This window comes from Aquarana catesbeiana, linkage group LG03 (genome assembly GCF_042186555.1).
Source record: "Aquarana catesbeiana isolate 2022-GZ linkage group LG03, ASM4218655v1, whole genome shotgun sequence".
NCBI lineage: Eukaryota > Metazoa > Chordata > Amphibia > Anura > Ranidae > Aquarana > Aquarana catesbeiana.
Genome location: NC_133326.1, coordinates 52,545,965 through 52,566,821, shown reverse-complemented (window position 1 = coordinate 52,566,821; position 20,857 = coordinate 52,545,965). Strand labels below are relative to the sequence as shown.

At 41.0% G+C, this 20,857-nt stretch overlaps 1 protein-coding gene across 1 annotated transcript in view; it reads left to right on the top strand.

The window, feature by feature from the left end:
- LOC141131363 (peptidyl-prolyl cis-trans isomerase FKBP8-like) overlaps positions 1-20,857 on the top strand; it is a 75,178-nt gene that overhangs the window by 50,934 nt on the left and 3,387 nt on the right. Inside the window, exon 7 of the mRNA XM_073618527.1 lies at positions 16,406-16,552. Coding sequence (XP_073474628.1) covers positions 16,406-16,552 — 147 coding nt within the window. The remainder of the gene's footprint in view (positions 1-16,405; positions 16,553-20,857) is intronic.

Sequence of the window (20,857 nt, the reverse complement as noted above, 5' to 3'; positions counted from 1 at the left end):
ATATATGTCAGCTTGGCAGCACATGAGAAGTATCGAATATTGATAAAATGGTATAAATACATATATGTACACAGTTAGGTACAGAGATAAACTCTAAATACAAATGGATATGTAGTATTAGTTAATATATTCTTACCCCTAAGGGGAGAAAAGACCTCATGGGGAAAAAGGGGTCTATGCTCACAGGTCGGCTAAAGCACTGTGCTTGGCTAGCATTGAGGAAGATGGGACCCCAGTCTCTGTACCTAACTCCTGATGAATGGCATATAGCCATGAAACATGTCGAGTTTCCATGGGGTGCTCAGTAAAGTCTGGCTCATTATCTATTCACTGGCCCATATATACCTTTTATACATTCAAAATTCATTGAGTACTATGTAATTATTAATATGTATGTGTATCTTCCTTTGTTTTCACATCAGCTCTGTTGCATATGGTGCACCAATGCCTGTTAATAGGAAATAACTAACCACTCTACCTCCACAAGTCAATTGCCTCATTCAAAGTCCCACATTCCTTTCTTGTGTTATGTGTATATATACGTGACCCGCTCTACCGCGTAGGGGGCGCACGTTCGCAACAGCGGCAACTCGCCCATCGGCGGGTAACGCGGACTTGATGTCCGCCGGCACCCGCCAATCATCCAGCGGAGTGGCAGAATGGTGGTCTGTCTATGTAAACAAGCAGATTGCCGTTCTGACAGTAAAGGAAGGGATGGATCCTGTATGGATTTGCAAAGCAGGGACATGGATCAATGCCTTCCCCTAGTAAAAGCATCTCCCACAGTTTAGTAAAACACAGGCTAGGAACACATTTAACCCTTTCATCGCAGTCCCATTATAAGTCGCTGATCGCCGCCATTACTAGTAAAATAATATGTAAATAAAAATAAATAAAAAGATCCCATAGTTTATAGACGCTATAACGTTTGTTCAAACCAATCAATATACGCTATTAGGATTTTTTTTTTACCAAAAATATGTAGCAGAATACATTTTTTTTATTGGATATGTTTTATAGCAGAAAATAAAAAATATTGTTTTTTTTTTTTTTTCAAAATTGTTGGTCTTTTTTTTGCTTATAAAATAGAAATGTATAAGATGCAGCGCTTTTAGGAAAATTCCCCAGGATAACCCTTAGGGGTGAATATTCAACTGGTGAGTCATAAATGGTGAAAAACAAATAGTATGCTAGTGCACACTGAAACCAATAGTGCGTAAATGATAACACAATAAAAATTCATGTATAACATAACAAATGCTGAAAAATGCTTGTATAAATAAAACATAAGCCAAAAATAGTGAAAAGTCTGTGATGAACAAAGAGTGGTGCTGTATAGTCTATTAAAGGAAGCATTGGAGGATGTTTCTTCTAATGGTGGTAAAAGAGAGAGAGTAAAACTTCTCCATGCAGCAATCACAGGTGTGCATATAGAACAACAGAGAGAGTGAATACTCTTACCCCAACACGTGGACACACTCGCTATATGGCGGTGGGTCAAACAGGCATCAAACAGTTGTTTCCAGCAGGCTCTCCGACCGGGACCTTTTATGGTACGATGGTGTATACCCGCATCCGCATCCAAGAGGGTGGATGGTAAATGTTTCACACCAGGAACTCAAGATGACAGGCGTACCTAGTCCTCAGATCAAGAACCAGCTAGCCGGTGTATACAATCCTCCAATCGGTAATCCAAATCATAAGGGGAGAAAAGGGACAAAAAAGGGCCTCCACATAATGCAGGTAAACCCAAGATAGAAAATATTTATTAAAACAAAAGCTAAAAAATGTACAGACCATCCATCATGATGCGTATCTGAAGTGATCACATGAAATAAAAAAAACATTGTGGTAAAGCAAGCACAATAGGCTATAAACCGCGGGGGATGTCATCTTGAGTTCCTGGTGTGAAACATTTACCATGCTGGAAACAACTGCTTGATGCCTGTTTGACCCACCGCCGTACGGCGAGTATGTCCACGTATTGGGGTAAGAGTATTCACTCTCTCTGTTGTTCTATATTCACACCTGTGATTGCTGCATGGAGAAGTTTTACTCTCTCTCTTTTACCACCATTAGAAGAAACATCCTCCAAATGCTTCCTTAATAGACTATACAGCACCACTTAGAGGAGTTTTTAGATACGCTCTTTGTTCATCACGGACTTTTCACTATTTTTAGCTTATGTTTTATTTATACAAGCGTTTTTCAGCATTTGTTATGTTATACATACATTTTGTTATGTTATCATTTACACACTATTGGTTTCAGTGTGCACTAGCATACTATTTGTTTTTCACCATTTATGACTCACCAGTTGAATATTCACCCCTAAGGGTTATCCAGGGGAATTTTCTTATAAGCACTGCATCTTATATATTTCTATTTTCTATACACAATTGATCACGTTGTTGATGCTGATTGGTATTTTTTTCTTTTTGCTTTAGATTCACCAGTAGCGCAACTTTTTTACATTTTTTTTTTTGTTTATAGCGCAAAAAATAAAAAACGCAGAGGTGATCAAATACCACCAAATGAAAGCTCTATTTCTGGGAAAAAAAGGACATACGACCACGCAATTGTTAAAGTAACACAGTGCCATATCACAAAAAATTAAAAAGTAAATAAAAATGAAATGAAAAAATGAATGGTCATGAATAGGAGTAAATCTTCCGGCGGTCAAGTGGTTACGTTTAACCTGTCCACAGGCTGTCAATGCTGCTGAGTGATTTCACTGCAGGCTGAACAACATTGTCACCCTATTACAGGAAGTGGAAAAGTAACTGATCTACTGTCAAAGAAATAAAACTATGTTACGGGGACTGAGAAAAACAAAAACTGCTGTGTTAATGCTAGTGATAGACTGCATAATATATTTAATTTTGGATTTTGCCCGTGGTCCTACTTTAGTACTATAGTGCTTGGATGACCATGACAATTCTGCAGGATTACGAAAGGAAAAACTGTGCATATTTCAGACAGTGGCTTGGGGCACGCAAAATACGTGTCTGACTTTGAGCGGTTTAAGAAAGATCCGGTAAACAAGCCAACTGTGCCTCATAATCAGCAATAACAGGACTTACTGTTCTGAAGTGTGCTTTGCTTCTAAAATAATTCCCGCACAGTTCTCACCATTCTATTCTTACTGCACCAATCACTTGCATGGAAAACAATTAAATCAAAGCCTGTGATTAAATTGACAGCAAATGTTCTGTTAAGTCTCACTTTGTCTGCCGGTGGAATCATTTTCCACATCATTCATAAAAGCCAAAAGCAGACTGAATTGTCATTACTAATATATAATACAGTATCAGGGTATTCATTTGATTAATCTCGCTGGATAATAATACAGGCAAGTTTTCCAGAACATTTCCATTCTACCTGAAAAGAACAAAACATCCAAAGACGTGTTAACAGGATGAGGTAAGCATGAAATACCAGCAAATTTGCCATCATCCTTTTCTCTGCAGATTAGGGATCTTATAATAGAATGACAGCACTTGGCGTTATACTATATCTACAGCAGACTCTGGTTTTTAGGGCTGCATGAGATCATCTTACTTCTTTCATGGGGCCCTTGAACAGAAAATGCCTTGAAAGTGGCCTCGTACTGCTTCTTAAAGTAGATCTGTTCTCAAATCTTAGTGTAAATGTAAACTCAATCGCTAAAATATTGTTTAAAGTCAAGGCAGCCCGTCCATACGGTGCGCAGGGGCGCCACCTCCCTAATCCATGCGCCTGGTCTCGAATTTACATGCAGGGCGCCAGATGCATGGATTTCAATCGGGTTTTTTTTTTTTTGCCTGAGGCTCTAATTGCCCCCCCCCCCCCCCGAGCCCACCCAGTTGTTTAACAATAGTGGATTATTACATAGTACTGATATTCCAGCGCTACAACAAAAATCCTTTAGGCTGGGTTCACACATGCGCAATGCGAATTGAAGCTCCATTTTCACAGCTAATTGACAAAGTAGATGTTCAGCGTTTCACGTCAGTTTTTGATCAGGATCAGGTCAGGATTTTATCCTGTTCACAACGGAATGCATCTGCGAATCAGGTGCGTTCCCATAGAAGATAATGTGCTTGAAATTTGCACCGCAATGCCCAGAAAACGCACACTTTTTTTGGGCAATGCGGAGTGCAAATGCAACGCACATATGTGAACCAGCCTCATTCAAATGAACGTATTTTAAAATGTAATGCGAATTGGAATGTGGTGTAGGTCGCATCCAATTCGCATAGGTGTGAACCGGGCCTGAGTGAAATAAGTCTATTGGTGATCCTGTGTCCCATCCATTCGATATTTTTATATTGGATGGATGGGACACTGGATCATCAATGGACTTATTTCACTAAGACCCCTTTCACACTGAGGCGTTTTTCAGGCGCTAAAGGGCTAAAAATAGCGCCTGTAAAGTGCCTGAAAAATGCCTCCCCTGCCACCCCAATGTGAAAGTGTGAGTGCTTTCACACTGGGGCGCTGCGCTGGGAGGACATTAAAAAAAAGTCCTGCAAACAGCATCTTTGAGGAGGTGGAGGAGCGGGGTGTACCCCGCTCCTCCACTGTTCCTGCCCAATGCCCATTGAAATGAATAGACACCATTGCCGAAGTGCTTGCAAAGCGCAGCGGGGCTACACAGGCGCATTTAACCCTTTCTTTGGCTTTTAACCCCTGCTAGCGGCCGAATAACGCTGGTAAAGCGCCGCTACAACTAGTTGCAGTTTACCGCTAACGCTGCCCGCGGCTCAGTGTGAAAGGGGTCTAAAGGATTTTTGTTGTAGCACTTTAATGTCAGTATTACTAGCATGTTAGTACTTTGTTTGAGATAACTGTGACAGATTAAATTATGTTTTAATTAGGATTGCTTATAAATTAGAATTGGTACTCAATTTGAATATTTATTGCACGCACTTAGCACTTTGTCACATTGTCATTTTTTATTTTTATTTTATACTGTGATCTATTTTAGCACAATGTGCACTAGCATCGCCACATCCACTCTACTCCTTTCTTTACCATAATTTGGACATCTATCTTGGTAGGTGCTCTTAGTGGGGGGTTTTTTCAGGTGCTTTACAGGCACTATTTTTAGCCCAAAAGCGCCTGAAAAATGCCTCCGTGTGAAAGTAGCCTAATAGAAGAGATTAAAAAAAATGACCTTTCCTGAAAAAATGTTCCTCCAGGTTTCCCCTTAGGCTGGCCATACGTGGATTAAATCCTGAACCGGCCGAGATTCGAACCATGTGTGGGCAGGCTAAATGTACCAAGTTGATCAATCGATCAACTTGGGTACCACCAGCATGCTGGGTTTTACCTGAGATTATCACTAGTGGCTGCTATAGCCGCTCGCGATAATCACTGTCTTCCCGTGGTTCCCCGTGGTTGTTACAGACCCCATGCACATTATGTCATCCCTTTTATTAGGCCTCAATTTCAGAAGCCGAGATCAGGCATGTTTTATCAGGGATTAAAAAAATATATATATATTATTCCTGAGACAAAAGCCAGTAATATTGTACAGACTCCATGCACACTATGTCAGCCTCTTCGCTAGGTCGCAAGGCATAGACCTGGTAGGTTTTATTTTGAAAAATATTTTTCTTACAATTGCAAATACAATAGTAGGAAAACAAAAAAAATTCACCTTTTTGGGAAAAATTAATAAATGCACATATTGGGCTAACTTTACTGTTTCGTTTTTTTAAAATTCATGAAAGTGTAGTTTTTTTCCCCAAAAAGTTGCGTTTAAAAGACCGCTGCACAAATACTGTGTGACATAAAATATTGCAACAATCGCCATTTTATTCTCTAGATTCTCTGCTAAAAAAATATACATCATGTTTGGGGGTTCTAAGTAATTTTCTAGCAAAAAATGCAGATTTTAACTTGTAAACAGCAAATGTCAGAAATAGGCTTAGTCATGACAGGGTTAAAGTCCCACTTTTGCTCCTCCTTTTTGTCTGTACCTCTGTTGGCTGTTCTGAAGTCTAAATAAATGCATCTCTCTGGATGAACCGAGTTGCTGCAGGAATTATCCGCTGTTTGGATAGAGAAGTTTTGCATTCCATATCGGCTAGCGAACTCTTGTCTCAACAACAATAATTATAATAATTATTATCACTCCTCATTCCTTTACTATATGACTACAGTTTGTTTAAAAAAAATAGTAGCCTTTAATATCACTTTAAATTGGTTTGTAAAGTCAAAACATTTTAATACCATAATGCATTCTCTGCATTAAGGTAAAAACTCGCCTGACACCTGTCACCGATCCAGTGCTGTCCAGGCTGCAGGAACGCTCCTCTCCCTGTCTGGTCTCGCAGAAGACACTGGAAGCAGTGGAAGCCATAGTCTCCTGCTGTTGTCGGTCAACCTCCTGTGTGGAGTGAGAGGGGGCAAGGCTTACTGATGCTGTGTGTGTTCCACAGGTGCCTCCATAGATAGCACCCAGCTTGCTCAGGAGGCACCCAGAGGAGTGAGGAGCGGTCAGCACTAGCAGAGGATTGTCAAAGAGGACCACTTGTCTTACATCATTGATCAGAGCAGGTAAGTATAACGTCTTTTTTTTATTTTAACTCCCCAAAAATGTATCTTTTAGTATCACTTTAAATCTCTCTTGGTTGAGTTTTTGGCGTAGTCCTCACCTATTGCATAAATGTCCTTCTCCCCACAGCCATGTGAAACTCTAACAGAGGAGTGTTGTGGGGATGAAAAAGGGAATTCACACTGTAAAGCCACATACACACGATCGGACTTTCCGACAACAAAACCGTTGAATTTTGTCCGAAGGGTGTTGGCTCAAACTTGTCTTGCATACACACAGTCACACAAATGTTGGCCAACAATTACGAACGTGGTGACTTACTAGACGTACTACGTGGTTTTTCAGCTCTTTAGCGCCACCCTTTGGGCTCCTTTTGCTAATTTCATGTTAGTAGAAGTTTGGTAAGGATTCATTCACGCTTTTCTTTTTGCGTTTTTCATTTAGCGCTTTTCATTTAGCGCTTTTCAGTTTGTGCTTTTCAGTTCGTTTCTGAACGGCCGTTCGTCAACCAGACATGTTGTGGAATCGGAGGAAATAACGCGTTATTTATTATTGGCTCTGGAGTTATTGCTTTGACATTTTTTTTTTGGTTGAATAATGATTTGATTTGGTATATTTTCTATATTTTTGGATGCATAGAATGCACTTTTTGGTTAAGTTCTATTAGCAGATAGCTTGTCTAATTTTATTTTTAATGCACAATAAAAAAAATGGTGGAGAATAATACTTGGCTATGTGTTTTAATTCAAATGACAGTTTGGGAGTAGGAAGTTACATTTGAAAAAATACAATGTAAAATTGACAAGGGACACCAACATACTTTGTATCTTTGATTTTATAAACTACAGGATAATGGTGTTGTGGTAACTTGCACAAATAAAAATAATAAAAAAAACCCATAATATTATTCTTGATATCACTAGAAAAAAAAATCCTTTGAAAATTTGTTTGCAATAACTCCATCAGTATCACCAGCAAAGCAGCTTCATTATTATCCCATTAAAGAAGAAGAGAATCATGCGCTGCATTTGGAGATTTCATAATTTGTCACGTCACAAATGTTAATTCTCCATTACGAGCGCTAGTTTACAAGACCGACCGCTTCTGCTTCCGAGCATGCGTGTTTGTACTTTGGACTTGTCCGACATACTTGTGTACACACGCTCGGAAAATCAGACAACACACATTAGTTGGCGGAAAATTTGAAGACATGCTAGCCAACATTTATTGGCAGAAAGTCCGACAACAAATGTCCAATGGAGCATACACACGGTCGATTTTCCGCCAACAGCCTGGCATCCAACATTTACCGTCGGAAAATTCGATCGTGTGTACGAGGCTTAAGTGTGGCCAACATTCTATCGCCTCAAATATTCTATCGGAGCCTTGTGCAGCACGTGCCATTTTGGGAGCTGCCACCCCATCCATCTTCTTGCAGCCTAGGAAGAAGCATTTGATAACTCCTTTTTGTATTCTCTGTTTGTGGGTTTGGGGGGCCCTTTCTTTTCCCAGGCCAGGCATAATCATAGAGTAGGAAAAGGTCTTGTTGGATTGAAGTCTTGTTGCAGAGCGGGAGCCCTTCTCCAAATGTCCTCATGTGTGCATGGCCAGACCATGCCCCTATACATACGTACCACAGTATAAAAATAGTATTTAATTTGAGATAATTGGTTTGGATACTTCCACCATGTATTGTTACTTTGTTTCCATTTACATCATCTACATTTATATCCTCACAGACTGATTACAATTTTACTTAATAAGTTAGAGCCATGAATGAGTCAGACTTTCTAAAGAAGGAAACAAAAAAATGATTGCGTCTATGGATTCATTATTTCTGCCCACAGAATAATATTAATATTAACACATAAAGCTCAACCAAACAAGACAAATGTAATTTCAAACTGTGAGGTTGATTTTCTAAAGGCAAATAGACTGTGCACCTCTTGCAAGTGCAGTTTCACTCATTTTCCTTAGTAAATGTAATGTGGTAAAGCTTCACTTTGTAGAGAATACCAAATCACGTGCAAGAAAAAAAAAAAAAATTTTTGCTTGCACATGATTGGATGATGGAAATGGAAGCAGAACTTCAGCTCATTTACTAAGCTCTGTGGACAATGAAAAAGTGCACAGTCTATTTGCCTTTAGTAACTCCACCCCTGTGTGCGCGGGGGTATGCGATTTTTCATTGGCAATTTGTTGGGGCAGTGGCTGGTGTTGGCGCTTCAATCATCCCGGCACCATGGTGTCAGGATAATGGAAGCGCATTGTTTCTATTATTACATTGTAATATAAAATGAAATAGTTCAACTCACAGTAATACAGAATCAGCGGGAGCTCTGAGTTTGTCACTTGCCACGTCGCCTGCCAAAAGATGCGGAATGTCACTTGCCATGTCGCTACTGCCACCAGATGCAGATTGTCACTTGCCACCTTGCCTGCCACAAGATGCGGAATGTCACTTCCCACGTCGCTTGCCACCAGATGCGGATTGTCAGTTGCCATGTCGCCTGCTACCAGATGAGGAATGTCACCTGCCACACTGCCTGCCACCAGATGAGGAATGTCAACTGCCACGCTGCCTGCCACCAGATGAGGAATGTCACTTGCCATGCTGCCTGCCACCAGATGAGAAATGTCACCTGCCTGCCACCAGATGAGGAATGTCACCTGCCACACTGCCTGCCACTAGATGAGGAATGTCACCTGCCACGCTGCCTGCCACCAGATAAGGAATGTCACCTGCCACGCTGCCTGCCACCAGATGAGGAATGTCACCTGCCACGCTGCCTGCCACCAGATGAGGAATGTCACTTGCCACGCTGCCTGCCACCAGATGAGGATTGAAACCTGCCTGCCACCAGATGAGGCATGTCACCTGCCTGCCACCAGATGAGGAATGAAACCTGCCTGCCACCAGATGAGGCATGTCACCTGCCTGCCACCAGATGAGGAATGAAACCTGCCTGCCACCAGATGAGGCATGTCACCTGCCTGCCATCAGATGAGTAATGTCACCTGGCTGCCACCAGATGAGGAATGTCACTTGCCATGTTGCCTGCCACCAGATGAGGAATGTCACCTGTCTGCCACTAGATGAGGAATGTCACCTGCCTGCCACCAGATGAGGAATGTCATCTGCCTGCCACCAGATGAGGAATGTCACCTGCCTGCCACCAGATGAGGAATGTCACCTGCCTGCCACCAGAGTGCTGTCTGCCACAGAGAGAGTGAGATGCGGGGCAGGCAGAGAGAGATGATGTCATCTCTGCTCACCAGCCGCTTCTCTGATCCACCCGGCTCTCTCATGCCGTCCGCTCCCCTGCCGCACCTGCGGCCCGGCTGATGAGAGGCCATGGCCCTGTAGTGGGCCGTGGCCTGGTGGTCGGCAACCCCTGCTTTAACCGCTTGCCGACCGTATAACTTACATATATGGTCGGCATGCCTATACAATGCAGATCCCTGTCCTGTCAGCGTGAAAGTAATAGATTTTCTAACACAGTGTGGTAAAACACTGGCTAGGCACACATTTAACTCTTTGATTGCCCTAGATGTTTAACCCCTTCCCAGCCAGTGTCATTAGTACAGTGACAGTGCCGAATGCCTGCCGCAATATCGCAGTCCCTCTATAAGTCTCTGATCGCCGTCATTACTAGTAAAAAAAAATTTTAAAATTTCAGTATATATCCCATAGTTTTTAGACGCCTTTACATTTTGCATAAACCAATCAATATACACTTAATGGCATTTTTTTCACCAAAAACATGTAGCAGAATACATATTGGCCTAAATTTATCAAGAAATTAGATTTTTTTTACATTTTTTTATTGGATATGTTTTAGAGCAGAAAGTAAAAAAGGTTTTATTTTTAAATTGTCTGCTTTTTTTGTTTATAGCGCAAAAAATAAAAAACGCAGTGGTGATCAAATATGACCAAAAGAAAGCTCTATTTGTTGGGAAAAAAAGGACATACATTTTATTTGGGTACAGAGTCGCATGACTGAGCAATTGTCATTTAAAATAACGCAGTGCCGTAACGCAAAAAATGGTCTGGTCATGAAGGGAGTAAACTTTCCAGAGGTTAAGTAGTTATAGTTTATAGTTAGTTATTCATGAGCTATGAATAGTAGTATTGGGATATCATGAAGAAATGGACGTGGATCAAAAACAAAAAAAAAAAATGCATGACAGATGGCAAGAGTTTGAACCTCCCTGACGGTATTCCCGAGTGTGGCTCGGGGTGAATTTTCAACAAAAGCGGTAACCCCGAGCCACACTTGGGATTACATCGCAGGATCCAGGCAAAGTTACTTACCTTGTCCCCAGGATCCCGCAAATGTCTCCCCGCTGTGTGTGCGAGCCGTGTCCTCCGCTCGATGTATCACAGCGCCGGGCTCCGTTCCCTGCGAGCGTCGTGACGCACGTGGACGGAGCACGGCGCCAAATTCAAAAAGTGAAAAACACACAATACATACAGTACACTGTAATCTTATAGATTACATTACTGTATCAATTTATTTCACATCCCTTTTGTCCCCAGTGCTTTGTCCAGTGCCCTGCATGCAGTTTTATATTATATATACTGTTCTTTCTGCCTGGAAACTGGAGATTGTCCATAGCAACCAAGAAATGTCCCTTTACATCAAAAGCAGTTTTAGACCAGCTAGAAAACAGCGATAGTAAATTGGAATCACTTGCAGAATTGAGCGATGGTGATTTGTGGGGAAATTCGTCTTCAGACGCTGAAAGTAATGACAGCGACAATTCTGAGCAAATTTCAGTGTTTTTGATTCGATTACATTATTGAATAAATTTCTTTTATTATATTATTATTTGTTATGATTATTTATAGTTATTTATTATATTATAATTTATGATTTCCTGTTTCAAACTTTATCATACCCGGAATGTCTTGTTTGGACAGATTTAAGTGTGTTATTCCTAAGAATTACAGGCCTACAATATAAAACGCCAAATTTCCATGCAAAACAATGTACCGCTTTCAGAATCAAAAATCTGACATAATCATACCGCCAGGGAGGTTAAAGTGAACCCGTCATGACAGAAATACTGGGCTGCCATCTTACTGACAATACCAGATGATTGGCTGTTATGCTGACCTGTTATCATTAATACTTTCTGAGTTGCTGACCTATGCAAGTATGCAGTCTGGAAAGTCAGAAAAAAGTCAGAACTCCTCATTTAGATCTGTATTAAGGTCAGCATTTCAAAATATTGAAAACAAAGGGTCAGCAGGGCAGCCAGGCAACTAGCTTCATCAGAAGGAAAGTTCAGTGATGGTAGCCCTCATATTTCTTCTGTTCAAAGGGAGGCCCAGAAGGTAGGAATAAAAATGTCTAAAGGGGTGATAATTATGGAGAAAAAGGCCATGTCAGGCTTGTGTGAAGTTTTAAAATCCCATTGTTAAAGGGAATTACACGTTATGCATGTGGTACACATGTTAAACATAAGTCACCCAAAGGGCCCTACTACTTTTGGAGATTTATTAATGCTTTGATGTTCATGTAACATGTTTTAATATATGTATAATTTAAAATTCAAAAAAGACACAGCAAAATATTTCAATCCTAGAAAGAAAATGTATGTATTTTTTTATCATTACACCATTACAGTATTATATCCAACGAATAAACTATTTTTTATAAAAAAAAAAAAAAAACTTTTTTTGTATTATAAATTACCAGAAGCTGCAGATTTTTTTTCTTGTTTTACTCTAGAGGTTCCCATATCTAGAGCTGAGGGCCAGCTGTTGATAGCACCAAATTGTAGTAAGTAGATCACCAAGTGATCCAAGTTTAAAATGAGAAGCAGTTGGGAAATGAAAGAACACATGTGTTATTTGCTGGAGGGTCTGTTGTGTGGCTCCCTCCATTGACAATATAAAAGTAGAGTGTAGGGAGTAGGGATGGGCAAACGGTTCGGCCTGAGCGTAAGTTCGGGCCGAACTTTGGTTGTTCGCATGTTCTGTGAACACCGAACAATATGCGGTGTTTGGGGAAAATTTGGAACACTGTAAAGTCTATGGGACATTAACATGAAAAAAGTGTTCAAAGGTTTATGTGCAAGTTATTGTCATAAAAAGTATTTGGGGACCTGGGTCCTGCCCCAGGGGACATGTATCAATGAAATTTTTTTTTTTTAAAAAGGCTGTTTTTTCAGGATCAGTGATTTTAATAATGCTTAAAGTGAAAGTGAATAATGCTTAAAGTGAAACAATAAAAGTCAAATAGTCCTTTAAATTTGCCTGTAAAGTGGCACATTTTTCCCGTGTTTAGAACAGTCGCTGCACAAAATGACATTTCTAAAGGAAAAAAAGTAATTTAAAAGTACTAGTGGCTATAATGAATTGTCGGTCCCGGCAATACAGATAAAAGTCATTGAAAAAAACGGCATGGGATCCCCCACAGTCCATTACCAGGTCCTTTGGGTCTGGTATGAATATTAAGGGGAACCCCAAACCAAAATTTAAAAAAAATTGCGTGGGGGTCCCCCCAAATTCCATACCAGGTCCTTCAGGTCTGGTATGGATATTAAGGGGATCCCTGCGCCAATTTTTTTTTTTTAAATGGCGTAGGGGTCCCCCTCAAAATCCATACCAGACCTGAAGGGTCTGGTATGGATTTTAATGGGAACACCACAGCAAAATTTAAAAATAAAATGACATGGGGGTCCCCTCAAAAATCCATACCAGACCCTTATCTGAGCACGCAACCTGGCAGGCCACAGGAAAAGAGGGGGGGACGAGAAAGTGCCCCCCCCCCGAACCGTACCAGGCCACATGCCCTCAACATAGGGAGGGTGCTTTGGGGTAGCCAAAATAGGTTTTATGTTACCTATGAGCCAGATTGTACATGCTGATTGCCCTTCTGCTATATCACCAATTTACTTAAAGCAGATGTTCACATCCAACTATGATCTCTCCACCATACACAATTTGATTTTGATTTTTTGCAGGGGCTTCAAGTTTTTTTTTACTAGTTTCTCAACTAGGTGAGATTGGTGTCACCTCCCCCGCACCAGAAGCCTCCAGGGATACAGACATCAGGTATCTGAGGAGGCTTTGGGACAATCTTTGCCACGTTGCGCATGCAGCGCCATTCGTCATCAGGGGGGTCATTTAAAGAACCCAGAAAAGACAACCAGTCTCCTTTTATGACTTTAGAAGAGAAGATGGCAACACAGGACCTGGAGTGCTGAGACAAAGCAGAAGCTGACCCTAGACAACGCTGGATTCACTGGGCTGGTGAGTATGTTTAAGTACAATTCAGCTATCAAGGTACAAGGAGCAAAACAATTAAGAGAAGTAAGGTTCCTCTTTAACTGTGGGGTAATTTTGGAAAAATCTGTATCTTGACATGCATTCCCTGGTATACCTATCATAAAAGTAGTATGTGGGCTGTGATTCCTGATCTACAAGGCTATGGGGTTGATTTACTAAAACTGGAGAGTGCATAATCTGTTGCAGCTTTGTATAGAACCCAATCAGCTTCCAGGTTTATTGTCAAAGCTTACTTGAACAAACTGAAGTTAGAAGCTGATTGGCTACCATGCACAGCTGCAGCAGATTTTGCACTTTCCAGTTCTAGTTAATAAACCCCATTGTCTGGTTCAATACTTCTGAATCATAGACACAGAATTATAATAAAGCAAATAAAGATCAGTGAAAAGTCAAAATTCCTTATCTCTACCGGCCACTTTATTAGGTACACCTTGCTAGTACCGGGTTGGACTCCCCTTTTGCCTTCAGAACTGCCTTAATTCTTCCTGGCATAGATTCAACAAGGTGTTGGGAACATTCCTCAGATATTTTGGTCCATATTTACATGATAGGATTATGCAGTTGCTGCAGATTTGTCAGCTGGACATCCATGATGCAAATCACTCTTTCCACCACATCCCAAAGGTGCTCTATTGGATTGAGATCTGGTGACTGTGAAGGCCATTGGAGTACAGTGAAATCATTGTCATGCTCAAGAAACCAGTGGTGAGATGATTTGAGCTTTGTGACATGGTGCATTATCCTGCTGGAAGTAGCCATCAGAAGATGGCTACACTCAGTGGCAGCTAGTATATTTTTCTTTTGGGGGGTGGCACTGACAGCAGCATCCCATCCCCCCTGGAAGACTGCGGCATGACACACACCAGCCACATTCCCCCCCCCCCCGCAGACCACGGTGTGACACTGACATCAACCGCCCCCCAGAACGACAGCATCTCGCGGCACCTACCCAATCTATGGCTGGCGTCCTGCGGTGTCCTCTCCTCCTCTCCCGGGATGGGATGTGGGCAGCAGCTCCAGTGTCTGCTACTCCCGCAGCCGTGTGTCTTCTTCCTGTTCCTCCAAAGCTAGGCATCCAATAGGATTGCCTGACGCTTTGGCCAATCAGGAGACAGGTCTCACTGACCTGCCTTCTGATTGGCGGGAGAAACGATAGTGTGAAAATAGCGGAAATGTATTCGTTACCATCACACAACAGGGTGGGATCGGGACGCAGTGCTCTGCACCCCGAGCCCACCCTATTTTGGACCCTATTAGAGCCTCTGGTTCTAATCACATGCTTCAAAATACACACGCCCTGCCTATCCCCGCCGGGCACATGGATAGGGAGGGCAGCGGAGGTGTTAGGGGGGCGGCTGCGCCGTGCACCCACAATGCACGGGCTGCCACTGGGTACACGGTAGTCATAAAGGGACGGACATGGTTAGCAAAAATACTCAGGTAGGCCGTGGAGTTTAAACGATGCTCAATTGGTACTAAGGGGCCCAAAGTGTGCCAAGAAAATACCCCCCACACCATTACATCACCACCAGCCTGAACCATTGATACAAGGCAGGATGGATCCATGCTTTCATGTTGTTTACATCAAATAAAGACCCTGCCATCTGAATGTGGCAGCTGAAATCAAGACTTTTCAGACCAGGCATCGTTTTTCCAATCTTCTATTGTCCAATTTTGGTGAGTCTGTGCAAATCACAGCCTTAGTTTCCTGTCTTAGCTGACAGGAGTGGTCTTCGGCTGCTGTATTCTGCTTCAAAGTTCGATGTGTTGTGCATTCAGAGATGGTATTCTGCATACCTTAGTTGTAACAAGTGGTTATTTGAGTTACTGTTGCCTTTCTATCATCGTCTGCCCATTCTCCTCTGACCTCTGACATCAGCAAGGCATTTTCCTCCACACAGCTGCAGTTCACTGGATATTTTCTCTTTTTTGGACCATTCGCTGTAAACCCGAGAGATGGTTGTGCATGAAAATCCCAGTAGATCAGCACATTTTGAAATACTCAGACCAGCCCGTCTGGCACCAACAATCATGCCATGTCCAAAGTCACTTAAATCCCCTTTCTTCCCCATTCTGATGCTCAGTTTGACCTTCAGCAAGTCATCTTGACCGCATCTAGATGCCTAAATGCATTGAGTTGCTACCATGTGATTGGCTGATTAGCAATTTGTGTTACCAAGCAATTGAACAGGTGTAACTAATAAAGTGGCTGATAAGTGTAGATTTTCTTGCACTGGACCCCTTTGCCTGTTTACATACATTTGCCCTACCTTTCTACCTTTGTAGGCTGTAGGCATAGTATTTACATGTACCTAATGGGAATTGTTAGTACTGGGTATCATCATATGTACATTTCTGGAATTATTTGGAATTATTTAGGGTGGTCACCAGAAATATCACAGATTTGTAATCTATATCATCATAGATATAGTCAAGTATATTTTCTTAAGGATATGTGAGATCTGATCCTTGTAATCCTTATTTGTACTGTTGCTAAACTTGAGCAATTTACTTGAGTAATTTAGACTCATACTTTGGTACAATGACTTGTTTCCTTTCAGGCCATTCATGCAGAGCTTTCCAAGCTGGTAAGGAGACAAAAAGGACAGCCTGAAATCACCAAATCCCCAGTGAGACTTAAACCCAAAGCTCATCTCAAGCTTAGAGATGACTTAAATCCGCTTAAACGTCACAGCACAAAGCAGAGGGTAAGTCTCATTTCTCTCTTGCAGCGTCACTAACTTTCAAGAAAACATGTAATGGGAGAAATATGTAAAATGCCGTTTCTGAACTTTGCTTATGCAAATATTAGTAACCTTAATGTCCTGACTTTACTGGCAGCACACATATTCTAGACTGGTAACTTGTTAAGCCAGTGATAACCAGCTAGCATTTTTTGAAGGAGATCAGCAATGGCAACCTACATATTTCAGGTTCTTTTAGTGACCACAATTTTTTTTTTCATTATTCTTATTTATTACTAAGGGGACAATTTGATGGCCAATTCACCCAACATTCGCTCTATTTACAAATAATTTCATGGCCAATTCACCCAAAATTTGCTCTATTTGTAAACAATTTTGTGACCAATTTGCTCAAATTTTCCTCAATATCCTTTAGGCAACATTCATCCTATTTATAGAGCAAAATTAGTGCACAATTGTCATACAAAATGACATTCCCTGACATTCATTTTTCAATAGGAGAAGCTCTTTCCTATCAAATTGATCTTATTTGTAAAATAAAGTGAACGTGGCCTTCCCTGCACATTCACCTTACATTTCCTCAGCCTGTTTGTAAATTTGCCAGGTTTCTGCCTTCAGAGCTCACTCTACCAGTAAAATACCAACTCCATGATACACATTGGCCTTTCTTGAGTATTAGACCCACAGTGCACATTTATCTTATTTACCATTGGTATCTGCATTGCACCACACACATATTACTTTTCATTAACCATATCACAAGTGAGATCTTCATCATTAGTACACACACAGCTCTCTGCTCAGTAACCATATCTACAGTGAGATCGGCATTCCATTGCACATAGCAATTTTCCCCGTAACCATGTCACTAATTAGATCTGTATTCCATTTGTAGCACTACCTACCCCCTTGGAGTCACTACATTCTAACACAGAAAACAGTCTTTGGTTTGTTTTTTGACGTTTTATTAGGGGTTGATAACTTGGATGGGCTAGGGAATTATGGGATGCCCAACTTGAAAAAATGTGCAGAACTATGAACAGAGGGAAACTTCCTCCCTATTTACAAAAAGTCCTCTTGTTCCTTTCTCCTGCACAGACTTGTTTATCACTGCACAGCACCTGCTGCTTACTCCTGTAGGAACTAGCAGGATATCACTAGTTCAACAATAGCCCATTACAGGCAGGAACTCTCAGTCCCATGACAAAGTAGTGCAATATGAGTGAACAGCGTGACATTTCTCCTTTTGCTTCCATGTGGCCACTAATCACAGCTCCACCTGCTTGCATAAAATGCTAGCCTACCCGGCTACCACCAGCCACGCCTGGCTGATTTTCCTCCCAGTTATCCAGACTGACTTTCTGCCCTGTCCTGCCCGACTGGCACACATACATGGAGACCTCCCAGGGCAAGGTCACGTTGCCCTGGGAGGCAAAAAGAAAACTAATTGTCACATTCCTGGTAGAGACTGAACTGATGAGAGGGCTCTCCCTTACACCTCCTGTCCTGTTGTAAGGACAGGGTAGGATAGGACACGGAGTGGCACGGGCACCTGAACTCCTGGCCAGCAGAAGACAGTGATCTTGCAATGATGTATAAGCTGAAGAACAGGAACCCGTTCCAAATATCATCACAGGCTTGTAGAAGAAGAAGGCAGGAATGTGGTCAGACAGGCAGAAGTTGGCAACGGGTGGGCAGCAGAGGTACAGATTCAAAAGACAGGAGTGTAAACAGGAGCCAGGCCGAGGTCAGAATCACATGGGCAGAAGATGAGCCGAAGGGATAAACAAGGTGTGGAGTCAAGCAGCAAGCCAGTGGCCAGGTACCGAAGGGATCAAGATCAGGCATAGTCATAAGGCAAAGCAGGTATATCACAGAAACAAGCAGGATCTGGTCACAGGTCACAGGAGCTAACAACCACTCAGCAATGATCATGAGCCCTGCAGTACCTTAAATAGGCCATTGGGCGCCAAAGTCAATTCAACTGTGCATGCACATGTGTAGATGCACAAATGGACATGGGACTGGGCTTGGCTTTCCTGACACTAATGCAGCCACCACATTTAACCATTTGTAAGCTCCAATATATTATATTTTTGTTTTGGGGTTTAATACTGGTTTAAAGAACTGCTGATATGATATACAGTTCAGTACAGACTTTCATATTATATAATAGACATGTGCACAGCCAAAAAATTCGTTCATTTTAGTTTCATTCGTTTATTATTTTTTTCGTTTTTCGGGTCATCCGTTATGATCGCGATTCGTAAATTTGTTCATTCGTAAATGCGTTCATTCGTACATTAGTACAATCGTAAATTCGAACATTCGTTCATTCGTACATTCGTACATTTTTACATTTGTACATTTGTAAATTCGTACATTCGTAAATTCGTAAAATCGTACATTTGTAAATTAGAACATTTGGAAATTTGTAAATTCGAAGTTTGAAAATCCAAAAACCCGAAAATTCAAAAATCTGAAATAGTAACTAACTATTAAATTATAGGTATTGTAATTTCCTTTCAAATTTGACTGTTAGTGAACGTAACAAATACAAATTTATCCGAAGTTACGAATTATCCAAAACGAATGCTGCATCTAAACAAATGGAACGGAACAAATTAATAATAAATAATAATAATAAAACATTGTTGTTATTATTATTATTGTTATTTATTATTATTAATTCATTACGTTCCATTCCGTTTTTTCGGATCTTTTATAACTTTGGATAAATTTGTATGTGTTATGTTCACTAACAGCCAAATTTGAAAGGAAATTACAATACCTATAATTTAAAAGTTACTAGTAATAATTACTAATAGTTAAGTTATTATTAGTTAACTATTATTTCAGATTTCCGAATTTTCGAACTTACAAATTTACAAATTCACTAATTTACTTATGTACGAATGTACATTCGTAAATTGCAAATGTACGAATGCCCGAATTTACGAATGTCCAATCTTATCGAATTTACGAATATTCGGAAAAAATTTGTTAAACGGGTTTTCATTAATTCGGATATTCCCGAATTTAAGAATTTGTCGAAATTCGTTAAAAAACTAATTCGGAACGAAACGAATTGCACATGCCTATTATATAATGCTTGCAATGAGAAATAACTCTAAAGCCTTGCAAACAGACACGTTGTGACCCCCACTGCAGTGGTCACAGATATGACTCCTCAGATCTTCTGATCGCAAAGGAAAAATAATTATTTTGTATTTTTGCATGCAAATCTATTGCTGGTATCCTGGCTTTTATAAATGTTTTTTTAAATTGCTTATATAGTTCTTGCACTCTCTTGAGCTTTTTCTTTTTATGATATTTTTGATGATTGCGCCACATTGAAGTGACTTCCCAGAATAGTGAGATCTGTGTGACCTACCTATCAGTTTGAAAAACTTAGAGGCTTAGGGAACATATTGTTCTGGCCTTTCTGCCTTGGAGTCTGATACTACCCTTTGAGGTTGAAGGATCTGGTGAGTCATATCTTTGAGCATGGCTGAGTGTGTTTGCAAAACTGCACAATGATTTCTCATGGAAGGAATTACATAACTTGAAAATTCATTACGCTGGACTGCATATTGTATCAGCAGTTATATAAGGTGTTTACTCAGTATGGTCTTGTGGTCTTTAAATTTTCAAGCGCTACCAAACTTAAAGTATTATTAAAGTAGTAGTTAAGTAGTTTGTTCAGTAGTTCAGCTTAAAGCGGAGCTCCACCCAAAAGTGGAAGCTCAGCTTGTTCGCACCCTCCCCCCCTCCACTGCCACATTTGGCACTTTTTTGGGGGGGGAGCGGATACCTGTCAAAATCAGGTACCCGCTCCCACTTCAGAGTAAGATCGCCGCACAACGATCACGCCAATCTACAGAATTTCCGACAATTCTAGTCCTTCCATGCAAGGTGGTTCCATTGGATGCTGCAAGAGAAAGGAGCCACCCCGAAACAAGAAATCTGGGGCAGCAGTCATGGCACCAGCTTAAACTGGAACGTAGGCAAGGATTACAATTTAAAGAAGCTGCATACTCAGTAAGTTAATAAATCAGCTGCTGAAAGCCCTTAAAAAAATGTGGGTTTAATATCACTTTAAATAGATTATGTTGGACTTTTGGGAGCCCAACTTTGCATTTCTAAAGTATGTTGGTTTTGCAAGGATATTATCCATTTGCCGACTGCCCTATAGCAGATTCACTGCTACGGGGCAGCCGTTCACGTATATATATATATATATATATATATATATATATATCTATACTTGATTCTGCACTTCTGCATAGGGAGCACGCTGCTTCTGCT